At 41.3% G+C, this 16,664-nt stretch overlaps 1 protein-coding gene across 4 annotated transcripts in view; it reads right to left on the reverse strand.

The window, feature by feature from the left end:
- Nucleotides 1-16,664, reverse strand: part of wwp2 (WW domain containing E3 ubiquitin protein ligase 2) — a 207,083-nt gene that overhangs the window by 86,040 nt on the left and 104,379 nt on the right. For 3 of the 4 annotated variants that reach the window (XM_078210656.1, XM_078210653.1, XM_078210654.1), the window contains 2 exons: nt 4,458-4,600; nt 1,569-1,800 (listed from right to left, as the gene is read on the reverse strand). In XM_078210656.1, the coding sequence (XP_078066782.1) occupies nt 1,569-1,800; nt 4,458-4,600 (375 nt within the window). Of the gene's footprint in view, nt 1-1,568; nt 1,801-4,457; nt 4,601-5,132; nt 5,224-16,664 lie in introns of those variants that run through there. The other variant, XM_078210657.1, reaches the window with a different exon arrangement.

Raw genomic sequence — 16,664 nt, forward strand, 5'->3', positions numbered from 1 at the left:
AAGAACTCAATCAATTTAGTTAAATGTGATTTGCCTTAAACAAATCCATGCTGGCTTTCGTTTATAGATCCACATATTTCCAAGTGTCAATTGATTTTGTCCAGGGATAATGAGCACAATCTGTGTAAGTGGATGGATTTTAAATTAGTTCAAATCTCATCCAATGTTTAAATCAGTTTCTCCGCCACTGACATTAGGCCGATTGACCTGTAATCGCCGTGTTTACCCTTTTCCCCCGTTTTGAACAAGGATATAACACTTGTAATCGTCTAATCCTCTGACACCACTTCCACATCTAAGGAGGAATGGAGGATTGTGGCCAGGTCCTCTTCAATTTCCACCTTTACTTCTCTTAGCAACCTAGGATGTGCCCTATCCACACCAGATGGCATTTCTATTTTGAGGCCAACCGTTTAAGTTTGTTTTTTACCTTTTATAATCCTATCAAATTTCTCCTTTTTGCTTGCTCCTTTTTTGTGACATTGGCAGTACATCTTCTCCAGTGAAGGCAGGTGCAAATGACTTTTTTAGTACCTCAGTCATGCTCTCAGCCTCCATAAGATGATCTCTTTTATGGTCTCAAATCAGCCCCACACTACTTTTGACCATCTTTTTACCTTTTACACGCTCATTAAAGACTCCTTGATACAAGCCACTGCAAAGTCTCAAACACAGACCGTTCCACATTTCTAGCTAAAGGGAACTGTTCAAATTTACGGAATAACAGAGAGAACAAGATTGACGTTAAAAAAAAAGAGCATTTCCTCTCTGGAATACGGTTGGTAATACTTTGAGGAACTTTTATAGATGAATGCTTTATATCTGTAAGTACATACTGGGTATTAGTAAAATACCCTGGCCACAATTATACATCCCCTCCTATCTGCTGGGATGTTACATTGCCACTGAAATAAACAGGAATTTAAATGGCCCATCACATCTACTGGCGGGAGACAGATCGTGATGGGGCTGTTAAACTTTGGCTGATGAAGCTACTGTACTGTTTGAAAAACCTAATTTCTTCACTAATATCCTTCAGGGAAAGAGACCTGTACCCTTACCCAGTGTGGTTGGTAGGTGACTCTAATCCCACACTAATGTGGTTGACTCTTAACTGTCCTCTGAAGTGGCTCATCAAGTCACTCCGTTTTATCAAACTTCTCACAGCAGTTTGAAAAGACCACTACTACCCCCCCTTCAGGAGTAACCACGGATGGATAATAAAGGATGGTTTTGTAGGCGAAGCCCACAGCCCGAGATTCAATTTTTTAAAACGTTAGTGTATTTAAGAAAATGAAGTACCAAATCAGCAAAGTGAACAAACTGTTTACTCAGGAGACAGGCTGCTCTGTTACAATACAATGCAGTATTCACCATCTAACTGGTTAAAATTCCTCATATCCTCTGAGTAATACTGCAGTACTTTTATCACCCATTGGCTAAGTATAACATGACTGCTGACATTTTTCCATTCACTGACCAAACCTATTAATAGACAGGTTGTTTATTTCCCAGTGAATGGCAAAATGTGAAAGCTGGCTGAATGAAAAACTTTCCGACATCCTTACCCGGGCGGCAGTGCTTCAAGGTTTTGGGCTAATGTCTGTGACTGTTCCGTCAAGGTAGGAGCTGTTCCTGATGTCTCTCCGACTGCAGATGAACTGGTGGGACTTGCAGTTCCAGTGGTCAAAGGGTTGGTGCCTGAGGCTGAGGGAAGTGTTACATCTGGTGGAGCGGCAGGGTTTAAACCATTACTCCAGTTGTCATTGTCACTTTCATTTGAAGCAGTTTCTCCATTTGCTGAAATTATATGAAAATAAACTCACATTGGAAGACTGTTCAAAATAAAACCTTAGCATTACCTCCAACAGTTCAGCCGAATAAATGGGCCAGATGGTGCCACAGTGGTTATATCACTGGACTAGTAATCTGCAGTCCCAGCCTAATGCTCTCGGGACATGGGTTCAAATCCCACCAGGGTAGATGGTGGAATTTGAATTCAATTAATAAATCTCAATTGGAAAACTAGTCTCTGTAATGCTAACCGTGAAACTTTCATTGATGTAAAAATTCATCTGGTTCACTAATGCTCTTTCGGGAACGAATTCTGCCATCCTTAGGCCTTCATGTGACTCCAGACAAATAGCAATGTGGTTGACTCTTAACTGCCCTCTGAAATGACCTAGCAAGTCGCTCAATTTAATGGCAGCGAGGGATGGACAACAAGTGCTGGCCTTGCCAGTGACATCCACATGAAAGAAAGAAAACCTGCAGAAATGAATTGTTTAATCACTTCTGATAATTAAAGATATGTTCAGTATTGTTAAGATTTATTTATCAATCCTTCCAACCACCATCAGTGAGAATAAAAAATTCTAATATGATATTAATATCAATTTTGATATGACAACAAAAAGCAACAATGCATTTTGAAAAGAATGAGTTTGGAGCTTCCCGTTGAATAAGCAATTTTTCCAAAAAGATTTTGCTGGTTATTCAAGGCAGTTTAGAATCATAGAATCCCTACAGTACAGAAGGAGGCCATTTGGCCCGTCGAGTCTCATTGACTCTCCAACAGAGCATCTTACCTAGGCCCACCTCCTGCCCTATCCTCATAACCCCACACATTTATCCCATTAATTCTCCTAACCTACACATCTTTGGACAGTAAGGGGCAATTTAGCATGGCAAATGCACCTAACTTGTACATCTTTGGACTGTGGGAGAATACCAGAGCATCTGGAGGAAACCCATGCAGACATGGGGAGAATGTGCAAATCCACACAGTCACCCAAGGATGGAATTGAACCTGGGTTCCTGGTGCTGTGGCAGCAGTACTAACCAATGTGCCACCGGGCCATCCTTTTGCAACCATTCATTCATATAATCTATGGCAGGATCCACATTTGGTTTCATGTTATTTTAAGTATTACTTTTGGCTTGTTTCTATATACTTTAATAAATAAAAAGAAAATCTGAGCACCATTCAGAATTTTAGACCCAAAATGAAACCAGTGTAAATGGTATTTATTGAGAGATGGTTAAGAAAAGCGACCCGAAATAATTAAAACACAATTGAATAAGTACTTAAAGAACTCAAGTCTAAACTGATTTTATGAAGCAGACAGTCATCAAATTATAAAATATGTAGGTGCATTAGTGGTTACTAATAAGAATCACATACCTCATGTCAATTCCGTTGTTAATAGTCTTTCTCTTTTACATAAAGTCCACTACTTTATTTTCAGATGGGGCTGTTGCCCCTTTCCAAAAAAGGCTCCTTTCCAAAAATACCTGCTTGTTGGATGGATTCTTACAGCAATCATAGAATCATAGAAACCCTACAGTGCAGAAGGAGGCCATTCGGCCCATCGAGTCTGCACCGACCACAATCCCACCCAGGCCCTACCCCCACATGTGGACTAAATCTAAAGCATTTTGACTTACTGAAGTGACATGACAGAGATTATGGCTTCAAACGTTGCTTGAAGGAAATCCAGTTTAGGAGTAAAACAAAAAGTTTGCATAAACTCAAGTCTGATAAAAATCAAATGTTTTGACACTGTCAATGGAAATAAAACCATTCGATATAAAGATGAACAACATTGGTATCAACAGCATCCATTTAAAAATTAATCTACAATATGCTTAATTAAAGTTTAATTATATTCTTTAAACTTGAACTATATTGGTGAAGTAAACAACATGTGGACTGTTCCTAATACCCAATTCTGAAAAGTCTAATTGTCTAATGAGAATCAGCTCATGCAGATTTGGTCAAAATGGGATAAAACCTATTTCCTGTTACATTGGGGTAGTAAGTCAGTGGTCATAGTCAGAGAGTTACACATCACCTCTCACCTCCTTAAAGAACTAATTGGTTTCCAATGAGCTTCCCATGTTCCACCCCAAAATTATATTCTAGTAAATATCAATGGACACCCTGGTCTCAGAAAGAGCATTCAACAAAATACAAAAGTTTCCTTCATCTGATTATTCAAAACAAAAAATATCCTGGAAGAGAAGACTGGATAAAGAGTTGTGGGAGAACGACTGAATAGGACTGGAACAAGGAACTTTCTGGATTTTCTTTCAGAGCCCATCCAAAACTACTTTCCGTAACAAGTCTTCAAAAATTCCACAAATACGGAAAGTATATTGCAAGTACAATTGATGGATATCGTTCCAAGAAAAACAGGAAATGCATTTGGTGGGTAAGGCATGAAAATTCACCATAGATAAATGGTTTAAAAATTTGGTCACAAGAAAAATATACCCTTTTGCCTGTAAGAAAGCTATTCTACTTTCAAGAAAGATTTCAAGAATAAAAGATAATCTGAAATATGTCTTTATTTAACAAAGGAAGATTATTTTCTTTAAAAGCAGCAACAATGGGGAAAGTTACCTGCATTGTCTACATAAGATTAAAAACTTAATTATACTTTATTAATACTTGCCTATTCCACTCGAAGTTGCTGAGTGTGAAGATATCCTGGATGCATGTTTCTGTTTACTCTGGGCATTATCAAGCACTCCATTCGTTGTGTTCTCTCCGTTATTGACAGGCCCTGGCACAGCACCACCATTCTGTCTGTCTGATCTAAGGAGAGAAACAGAAGACAATTAAGTTCCTTAAAAAGTTTATCAGTCTTTATGTTTTTCTAAGTTCTTTAATTTGTCCCTTTTGGAACTTTCCTTCGACTAGTATTGGTTAATTCACAAACAAAAAAAGTTGTATGATGGAGTATTTTTTCCCCTTCAGACATCTTCTTTCTTCTAAGCTGCAACATTCTGCCAACTGTCACTGAGAGGAGCTGCACAACAGCAGATTTTCCTTCATTGGTTGAGTAAAAATGAGCAACACTAAATTGTCACCAGATATCAGCTTGTGGCACAACTTAACATCTCGAAGCAGCATTTGCTCACTGTCTATACATTATCAAATAAAATATACAACTGTTATTTATACTTTTTATAGAATCCCCATAATGCAGGAGGCGGCCATTTGGCCCATCGAGCCTGCACCAGCAAAATCCCACCCAGACCCTATCCCTTAACCTCATGTATTTACCCTGCTCGTCCCCCTGACACTAAAGGCAATTTAGCATGGCCAAGCAACCCAACCTTCACACCTTTGGAATGTGGGAGTAAACCGGAGCATCCAGAGGGAAGCCATGCAGACATGGAGAGAACACACAAACTCCACACAGACAGTCACCCAAGGCAGGAATTGAACCCAGGTCCCTGGTGCTGAGAGATAGCAGTGCAAACTGTGCCGCCCACTTTATACACTGCAACATAAATTAAAGGAAAATGAAATTCTTGTAGGCATTGCTTTAACATTTAACGTAAGAAATAAGCACTTTAAAAGTAGCTGCAGTCAAAATTATGTCCCCAGCTCTTCTTGATTCCAATGCTGACTCAGTTGTCTCCAAGGTTTGAGGGAGGAGTCAAACACTCCATGCTATATGATCTGCTCAATTATCTGCATAACTGGCAGACACTATGTGTCGCTGTCATTTATTTAAATGCATTAAGTCACAGCAATTGGGTTCAGGGGAAATTTCATGAGCTGAACTGATGAACAACTTGAGTTGAATCAAGGCCATTGGAAACTTCAAAGATCGATTAAACCCGCTTCCTTCAATTGGAAAGGGAAAAACCACAGAAAAAATATTGTATATTTAACAGTTTTGCATTTAGATTGTGACTATTTATCGCTCTTGAATTTGATCTGCATATCAACTGCTAGCCTATATGTACTTTGTTATTCATTTAATTGCTCCTCCATTGTTCAATAAATTCATTTGATTGTTCAAATCTCAAAACCAAAAGGAGCAAACATTTGCTGATATGACTTATCTATAAACCAGAGGTCAAATTAGCCAGAGTAAGGAGGTTACAAAAACATAAATGGAGAACAGAAATGCTGGCAAACTATCAAAAAAGGGTCTTCACACCAGTATGGAATAGGTCTTGGTTTTCAGATTCTTGATAAGAGAAAACTCATTTTCATATAAATTAATTTTGGCACAAATTAAAATCCTCCACATCTTTGAAGTGGTAGGGATTTATGTGAGCTAATTACAATAAAGCAATAGTTTGTTTCCCTTCGAAGAATCTAGTCATCAAATGCCAGACAGAATAATTTAAGGTTCATATGGTGAAAAACATTTCAACAATTTTCCATTCTACAGATCGTGACCTCAAAATAAAGATAGATTAATGATTATATATTGTAGTAACTCCTCATGTTATTAAATATGCTCAATTAAGCAAAGGACACGATTGGAAATGCTTCAAGTGATACAGAAGTCAGCAAATAGAAACTGTTTGATTGCTTACTGACTCTTCTGCATCAGGAAAACATGGGCATGATGGACTGAATAACTTCCTTCTGTGCTGTTTAATTCTATGAAAAAAAATAATAATTTTTTGATTTTAACCTGACTCTCCCATTATAAATTTCACCAGATACTCTCATACGAACGACTGAAGAGGTTGGAGGGTGACATGTTCACACGCCTCTGCTGGCAGAAGGAACCAACACGAGTAAAAGTGCACTCGCAGACTTTTCTCCCAAGACCAACTCAGAATACACCATGAATTTACAGTTAAGGTGGCTTTCGAGGAAACCCATGTTCCACCATGCTGTGATGCATTTATCTTAGCAAATAGCCACACTGCACCATAAATCCACCCTACCTCAGCATATAATGTGATGTGGAGATGCCGGCATTGGACTGGGGTGGGCACAGTAAGAAGTCTCACAACACCAGGTTAAAGTCCAACAGGTTTATTTGGAATCACAAGCTTTCGGAGCGCTGCTCATTCCTCACCTGAAGAAGGAGCAGCACTCTGAAAGCTCATGATTCCAAATAAACCTGTTGGACTTTAACCTGGTGTTGTGAGACATCTTGCAGCATATAATGTGACTAATTCATGCTCCCCTTGTTATACTTGCAGATATCATTTGATTATATTCTTGTTCAACAAGATTGTTAATATTTTGCTTTTTCTTTAATACTATCCCCCAACACCCAACAGACCAATGGACATTCTACAACTAAAATGCATCTCACACACTTGCTTGTTTAATTGAAGTGCCAAAAATTTGCAATTTCTATAGAAGCACCTAAGCATAGTTTTCAACACATTATGAACATGATTCTTCTTTGTAGAAAACACTATTCAAATAATTTGAAATTATTCAAAAAGTGTTTTGAATGGAAAAGTTTTGTTTTTGCAACTGTATGATAAAAATTCATCAAATTTGCTTTTACTTGCATTGGGAGAAGGTGAAAAGCCTAACAAAACAAAGCTTTCATATAACATCCAGAAATGAGAAGAAACATGTATTGCCTCATCAACTGTTTACTAGAAGAACAACAAACCAAAGCGGTCAGCAAGCAGATTTACCATCAAATCACAGCAAAACCTGAATAGCAGAATTGCACGAGTGATCATCCAAAGTACTCTGCATGTTTAAAGATAGCCTATACCTCTTAAAGGGGAGGTGCACGGAGGCTGCAACATGCGTTGGAGGTTGAAAGAGAATCTAACTGGAAAAAAAAGCTCCAAGGTATTTGGATGTGGCACTGGAGGCTAGCATGGAGCAAGGAATGGAAAAGTCCTGAATCAGCAGGGGTAAAGCCTTCCAGACTGTGAAGTCGAAGGAGCAGGAGTACATATACATGAAGTGCAAAGACCTAATAACCTGGGTAAGAAATCTCACAACACCAGGTTAAAGTCCAACAGGTTTATTTGGTAGCGCAAGCCACAAGCTTTCGGAGCGCCGCTCCTTCATCAGGTGAGTGGGAGTTGTATTCATGAACAGGGCATATATAGACTAACTCAATTTACAAGATAATGGTTGGAATGCAAAATAACTTGGAAACAGTGCATTTTTCTCTATTCATGGGATGTGGGCATCGCTGACAAGGCTAGAGTTTATTGCTCATCCCTAATTGCCTTCAGGAAGATGGCTGTGAGCTGCTTTCTTGAATCCTACAGTCTATGTCATGTAGGTACACCCAGAGTGGTGTTAGGGAGGGAGTTTCAAGATATTGATCCAGCGACAGTGAAGGAACAACGATATATTTCCAAGAACGGTTGAGGCTTGGAGGGGGACTTGCAAGTGCTGCTGTTAAGTCATAGAGGTCACCGGTTTGGAAGATGCTGTCAAAGGAAGTTTGGCGAGTTGCTGCAGTACGTCTTGCAGATGGTACACACTGCTGCCACTGTTCACCAGTGGTGGAGGGAGTGAATGTTCATGGTGACTAATGAAATGTCAATCAAGTTGTGATCTGGCTGACGTTGAGTTTGAGTGATGGAGTTGTACTCATCTTGGCAAGTGGGGAGTATTCCATCACACTCCAGACATGTGCCTTGGGGAGTAAGGCGAGATATTTGCTACAGGATTCCCAACTTCTGACCTGCTAGTAGTTACAGTGTTTTACGTGGTTGGTCCAGGTAATTTCTGGTCATTGGTGACCCATCACATTGCCAAAGATTGACAGAGGGCTGATACAGCAGTAATTGGCTAGTTTGGATTGTCCTGCTTTTTATGGACTGGACATACTTGGCAATATTTTATATTGTCAGTGAGATGCCAGTAATGTGGTTAACTGTACAAAAACAGCTTGGCTAGGAGTGCAAATCGTTCTGGAGCACAATTATTCAGTACTACCAGCTATATGTTCCCAGGACCCATAGCCTTTGTTATATTCAGTGCCTTCGGCCATTCCTTCATATCACGTGGAGGAAATCAAATTGGCTGAGTATGAGCAACTATCACGGTAGGCTCTGCCAGAGGAGACTGAGATGGACCATCCACTTTGGCTGAAGGTGGTTACAAATGTTTCAGCCTGGTCTTTTACACTCCTGTGCTGGACTTCCCAATCATGGTTGTGGAGCCTCCTTGTCCAGCCAGTTGTTTAATTGTTTACCACTATTCATGACTGGATTTGGCAGGACTGTAGAGTTTTGATTGGATCCGTTGGTTGTGGGATTACTTACCTCTGCATGTTGCTTCTATTTTATTTGACAATGTTTTTAAGATTGTTGCAGTTTGAAAGAGGGCTCCATATGGACAGGGAGATGAAGGTGTGTGGAAGTGGCCTAGCTCAATGTGGCTATATCAGCTGTAACTCAGGGGTGCCCAGTGCACTGGTTACACAAGCCGATGCTGTGACGGTCAGTGATACAGTGAAGGTAAAGTATGGTATTGTTTATGAATGGGAAATTGGGTTTGCCATTCCTGTCATTGCACTTAGTGAGTTCTCTATGGGCAGCCAAGTAGAAAGGGTTCATCCTCCTCTTTCTTTCCCTACTTTTCATGGTCCTTAGCTGTTTACTATATAACTGGGAGCAAGGACTGTCCAATGATGGTGAGACAATAGTCCACCCTGAGTCTTGGCACCAACTCTGCCAAGTACTACGGTGTTCCTTCAGGCAGCAGAATCATTGTTTCAACACACCAAAGATCTGCTCTAGCACATTTAATGTGGCAGAATGGTTTCCATTTTGTGCAAGCTGTGAGCATGGATTGTACAGCAGCATCATCAGTCATGTTGTCAGCAGATAACCCTTCTCCCTTGTTGCCACCCTTTGGTTTGTCGTCATGGCTCAAATGCAGCTGACGTAAAATGATGGCATCATGGCTGCTGCCAGGATCATAGAATCCCTACAGTACAGGGGGAGGCCATTCGGCCCATCGAGTCTGCACTGACCACAATTCCACCCAGGCCATATCCCCATAACCTCATGTATTTACCCTACCTAGTCCCCCTGACACTAAGGGGCAATTTAGCATGGCCAATCCACCTAACCTGCACATCTTTGGACTGTGGGAGGAAACCGGAGCAGACATGGGGAGAACGTGCAAACTCCACACAGACAGTGACCCAAGCCAGGAATCAAACCCCGGTCACTGGTGCTGTGAGGCAGCAGTGCTAACCACATGTGCCACCATGCCACCCCTTATTAGGAATCATGATGTGGAGTTACCGGCGTTGGACTGGGGCAGGCACAGTAAGTAGTCTCACAACACCAGGTTAAAGTCCAACAGGTTGGTAGTGCCATCAAATAAACCCGTTGGACTTTAACCTGGTATTGTGAGACTACTTATTGGGAATCAACCTGCATGATCTACTGCCTTTGGTCACACATCAACTGGGCTTTTAAGTGAAATGCTTTTCAGTTCAGGGTACATGGCAAAGTTGACACACTGTATCCACAAAGTGACATCATCCACAGAATCAACGGAATGCTCAAACCTGGAATCCTAGTGCAACACATGCTCATTCTACCTGCTTCCCTTTGGCAAATGAGATGAAATATAGCTAGTACTCATTGAATATAGAGCTTTAGTGACTTCCCTCACACAACGGCGGATAGCAAATTGCCAGATTCAGTCCAAAGATGTGCAGGTTAGGTTGATTGGCCATGCTAAAATTGCCCCTTCGTGTCCGGAGATGCGTAGGTTAGAGGGATTATATGTTGGGTAAATATGTTGGGATATGGGGGTAGGGCCTGGGTGGGATTGTGGTCGGTGCAGACTCGATGGGCCAAATGGCCCCTTTCTGCACTGTAGGGTTTCTATGATTCTATGAGATGTCACCAATATCTCAATCCCAAATGCAAAAAATCAGCTTCACAGCAACCGACAATTTGGTCCTGCTCTGAATATGTAGTTGTGGCTGTAGCAAGTGGTACGTTTCAGTTGCTGCGTGTTCCTGTTGAAATGTTCCTTGTTGAAATTCAGGTAAATTGCTTCCTGAGCTGCCTGGGATAATAGGGCTACCTGCAGAGAGTCCCTCTCCCAATCCTCTTCCTCGATCTTCTAAAACTTGTCCTGCTCTGCTATGCTACTGTCCATTCTCTGAGTCATACTGTATCATAGAAATCATAGAAACCCTATAGTGCAGGAAGAGGCCATTCGGCCCATCGAGTCTGCACCGACCACAATCCCACCCAGGCCCTACCCCCGTATCCCTACATATTTTTACCCGCTAATCCCTCTAATCTACAAACCTCAGGACACTAAGGGGCAATTTTACAATGGCCAATCAACCTAACCCGCACATCTTTGGACTGTGGGAGGAAACCGGAGCACCCGGAGGAAACCCACGCAGACACGAGGAGAATGCGCAAACTCCACACAGGCAGTCACCCGAGCCGGGAATCGAACCCAGGTCCCTGGAGCTGTGAAGCAGCAGTGCTAACCACTGTGCTACCGTGCCGCCCAAGGTCCGTATTCCAAGGTCTGGAGCAACTGGTTTATGCAGAAGCCTGAAGAGTCAACAAGAAGTCCTTCAACACCTGCCATCCACTCTCTGCAGACATTTGCAACTTGAAACAATTAAGGAAAGCACAAAACAACTGTATAATCATACTAACAGCTGGAGGAAATCACAAAGCAACTAATCTGTAAGCAGCTGAACAACCCTTTAAATAGTATTGGCTTGGTATGGGGAGGAGGGAGCAGACAGGAGATCCTTCAACTCATGTTTAGTTGTGCACAGTTAAGAGAGCCTGGAGTGTCAAACTTCAAAATGATAGTGCTGGTATCAGTGCAGCATTGCACACTGATTCACTCTATGATTTGCCCCCTCTGCACACTTCCAGAGGGCATTCACTGCACATTTGCTGATGCCCACATAAATGTGGTGCCCATTGTGATTCACCAACAAATGTGCGTGCATACCAGGGGTACACTTGTTTTGGAGCTCAAAGCACTAACAAACCCTATCTGTCACAGTACCCAAAAACATTCACAAATATAATTTTCCACCCCAAGGTCTCCACATTACATTGCTAAAATCAGAAAGCAGTTAAAAAAACTTGCCTCATTTTAACTTTTGCTTCATGGTGCGTGCCATCCTAAATAGTCTACTCAAAATAATGTTGACTTTTCCAAATTCTGTATGTAGCTGCACTAAAAGCCAAGATGCCAGAACAATTAAGAAAAAATGGGCTAACATTTACTATTTTTTTTAACAAAATATTGTTAGCAGATGTCAATTACGACAATGCAGAATCTTTCGTTGTGGCAATAGAGAGTTATTGTGGGACAGAGAGAATCGCAATTTACGTGTGATTTTGTGTTTGTGCTGAAATTGAGTTGCTTCTGTTTTTCATTAAAAGAATGAAACAACCAGGAAAGACATGTCTGATTATTTAGAAAAAAGTATGAACAATATAGACATTGATATCCAAGTGGAAGAGAATTACGACCAATGAATTTGCCACTTGTGATTCTCTTCTTCACTGACTCTGCGTACGGCTAGTATCACATTTCCTCAAACAAATTTGATAACAACAATTAAGATAATGCGGAGATGCCGGCGTTGGACTGGGGTAGGCACAATAATAATCTCACAATACCAGGTTAAAGTCCAATAGGTTTATTTGGTAGCACGAGTTTTTGGAGCGCTGCCCCTTCATCAACTCACCTGATGAAGGGGCAATGCTCCAAAAGTTTGTGCTACCAAATAAACCTGTTGGACTTTAACCTGGTGTTGAGAGATTCTTACAGCAATTAAGATGATGGTGCTATAAGAATTTCAACACGTTCTAAATTATGATTTGACAATAGAATGCTGAACTCAATCGTATATTTAGTCTCATTTGTTGAAACAAAGCATACTGCTGGCCCTCAAGCTGTGATTATAGATTCTTGAGAAAGAGGCTTTATTTCATTAACATTTCCAATCAAGTTTCCAACAAAGTCTGAGTAGTCAGCTGGTGGAGAATAGCATAAAAGGAATGGGCCTTCTTACTTTATCACTCCAACACCACTCTAAGGGGTGGCACAGTGGTCAGCACTGCTACCTCAGCATCAGGGGCCCAGGTTCGATTCCTGGCTTGTGTCTGTGGAGTTTGCATATTCTCCCCGTGTCTGAATGGGTTTCCTCCGGGTGCTCTGGTTTCCTCCCAGAGTCCAAAGATGTGCAGGTTAGGTGGATTGGCCTGCTAAATTGTCCCTCAGTGTCAGGGGGACTAGGTGGGGTAAATGCATGGGGTTATGGGGATAGGGCCTGGGTGAGATTGTGGTCAGTGCAGACTCGATGGGCCGAATGGCCTCCTTCAGCACTGTAGGGATTCTATGAGCATGCTGCCCGGTGGATCAAACAGGAAACAATATTCACAAACGTGATGTCCATAAGCTGGTCCTTTAGCCAAAGTAGGGAAATTAGAAATGACGATGAAAATTACAAATATTTACACTTTCACTGAATCATTGGCCCAAAATAATGTTATATTTTTCTACAAGTCTCCTTTGTAGTGTTTGACTATTACAGAATTTAATTATTTCACAAAACTGCAACCAAGACCAAATACAGACTGCAATAATTATACGAAATTGGCGAAGGATTTGAGATAATATGTATTTCTCTACAGAAATAATATATAATATTGGACATTATTCTAGAGTATGAATTTGTGTGTTAGAAAATCCTGGGTCCAACACACTTTTCTTACCAAATCTTCAATAGCATTTCAAGTATTTACCATACAAGTTGATGCTGGAGAAATCTTGAATGCATTTTAAAATTCTGATTGAGACGTATAATATAATTTATATTTATCTAAAATGTGATAATTTGTATACATTGACAGCTTAACTAGTCATTCCAACGTAGTTCCAAAAACGTCATCCTGGATCCAAAACATCAATTCTGTTTGTCTCTCCACAGATGCTGCCACACCAGCGGAGTTTTTATTTCATTTTTTTACATTCCTTTTTTATTCACTTGTGGGACATGGCTGTCGCTGGCTGGCCAGCATTTATTGTCCATCCCTAGTTGCCCTTGAGAAGGTGGTGGTGAGCTGCCTTCTTGACTCACTGCAATCCAGGTGCTATGGTTTGATCCACAATGTGTGGCTTTTGCTACCAAATAAACCTGTTGGACTTTAACCTGGTGTTGTTAAACTTCTTACTGTGTTGATCCACAATGCCATGAGGGAGGGAATTCCAGGATTTTGACCCAGCGACTGCGAAGGAACGGCGATATATTGACAGTTTAACTAGCCACTCTAAATGTGAGGTATTAATTTTAGAACAGTTTCACATATTATATATAGTCATGAAAACTGAACTTGACAAGACAAGCAGGTTTTGAAACGTGCCTTTAACCCAAAGTAAAACAGAGAATTCTGGAAAGGGGTTTACATTTAGCTTTCCTGATAAATTCCTCAGTTCAGAGAAATGCCTACATTGTTCAGTTGCCATGTGGAGAGAATTCAAATAGAAATACATTGTGGTGGAGTGGTAGTTTTAACACATTTCACACTACCTCAATGAAAAAGGGCAGTTGCAGCTGGGACACAGGAATAAAGAAGCTGGTACTGTGGAAAAGCAGGGAGAACCTTTTTGAGTTAACGACAAAGCAGGATGCTTTTGAGTTTGGTTTCTGCCCAAAAGAAAGGGAACAGAACAGGCAGGGTTCTTGAAGATGTAAAGAAAGAGGAGTCATCAAGATGACTTTGCAGTCCTGCCACATCCAGTCTTGAATGGTGGTAGACAGTTAGACCTCACTGGAGGAGGAGGGTCCACAAATATCCCCATCCTCGATGATGGAGGAGGCCAGCACATCCATGCAAAAAATAAAGCTGGAGCATTCACAACAATCTTCAGCCATGAGTGCTAAGTTGATCCATGTTGGCCTCCTCTGGAGGTCCCCAGTATCACAGATGCCAGTCCACAGTCAATACAATTCACTCCATGTGATATCAAGAAATGGCTGAAGGCACTGGATACTGCAAAGGCAATGGTCTCTGATAATATTCCAGCAGTAGTACTGAAGACTTGTGCTCCAAAATTTGCCACGCTACTAGTCAAACTGTTCCAATACAGCTACAACATTGGCATCTACCCAGCGATGTGGAAAATTGCCCCCAAGTTTGTCCTGTACACAAAAAGCAGGGCTAATCCAACCCAGCCAATTATTGGCCCATCAGCCTACTTTTGATCATCAGAAAAGTCATAGTGTGATAAAAGACATCATCAAGCAGCACTTGCTTAGCAATAACCTGCTCACTGATGCTCAATTTGGGTTCCACCAAAGTCACTCGGCTCCTGACTTCATTAGAGTCTTGATTCAAACATGGACAAAAGAGCTGAACTCCAGAGGTGAGGTGAAAGCGACTATTCGTGACATCAAGACAGTATTTGACCGAGTATGTCATCAAAGTTCCGAGCAAAAATTGCCAATGGAAATCAGGGGGAAAAACTTCTGCTGGTTGGAGTCATATCTGACACAAAGGAAGATAGTTGTGGTGGTTGAAGATCAATAATCGCAGTTCCGGAACACCATTGCAGGAGTTTCTCAGGGTTGTGTCCTAGTGCCCAACAATCTTCAGCTGCTTCATCAATGATCTTCCTTCCATCACATCAGGTCAGAGGTGGGGCTGTGCATGATTATGCAATGGTTCAGCACCATTTGCCACTTCTCAAATACAGAAGCAGTTCATATCCAAATGCCAGCAAGACCTGGACAATATCCATGTGCGGGCTGACATGTGGCAAGTAACATTTGCTCCACACAAGTGCCAGACAATGACCATCTCCAACAAGAGATAATCTAATCATCTTCACTTGATATTCAATGGCATTACCATCACTGAATACTCCACTATCAACTTCCTGGAGGTTACCATGGACCATAAATTGAACTGGGCTAGCTATATAAATGCTGTGTTACAAGAGCAGGTCAGACGCTAGGAATCCTGCGGTGAATAACTCACCTCCTGAGTCACAAAGCCTGTCCACCATTTATAAAGCACAAGTCATGAGTGTCATGGAATAATCTCCATTTGCTGGATGAATACAGCTCTAACAATACTCAAGAAGCTTGACTGTCCAGGACAAAACAGCCTGCTTGATTGGCACCCCATCCACAAACATTCATTCCCTCCACCACCAACAAACAGTCAGCAGTGTGTACCACAAGCTGCACTGAAGGAATTCACTAAGCCTCTTTAGCCAGCATCTGGGAGGACAAGGCAGCAGACACATGGAAACACCACTACCTGAAAGTTCTCTCCATCACTCAGTATCCTAACTTGGAAATAAATCATTGTTCCTTCACTGTTTTTGGGTCAAAATCCTGGAACTACCTCCCTAAAAGCACTGTGCGTATATCTACACCACAGGCTCTGCAGTGGTCCAAAAACAGTAAGAAGTTTAACAACACCAGGTTAAAGTCCAACAGGTTATTCCAAATAAACCTGTTGGACTTTAACCTGGTGTTGTTAAACTTCTTACTGTGTTTACCCTCGTCCAACGCCGGCATCTCCACATCGTGGTCCAAAAAGGCAGCTTCTTAAGTACAATTAGGGATTGGCAATAAATGCTGGCCTAATTAGCAACATCCACATGCCCTAAATGAAGTTTTAAAAAATGTGCCTTGCTGGTGATACAAGCAGACTTATGACACGACTGGTTCCTAAAAACACGTTATAAGTCGAAATGTCACAAGTCAGAACTGGGTTTTCCACAGGAACACTGTTCTAAATTGGGGACTGATCCCAGAGCCAAGGTCCGATACCCTATTTTCACTTAAGAGCGAAAGTTTGTGAGATCTTGCTTCAGTATAATTGCCTTACAGTGGTTTATTTCCCATGATATAATCGTGCCTACACTTTCAAAGACACTTCTA

The sequence above is a fragment of the Mustelus asterias genome, chromosome 4 (assembly GCF_964213995.1).
Source record: "Mustelus asterias chromosome 4, sMusAst1.hap1.1, whole genome shotgun sequence".
NCBI classification, from domain to species: domain Eukaryota; kingdom Metazoa; phylum Chordata; class Chondrichthyes; order Carcharhiniformes; family Triakidae; genus Mustelus; species Mustelus asterias.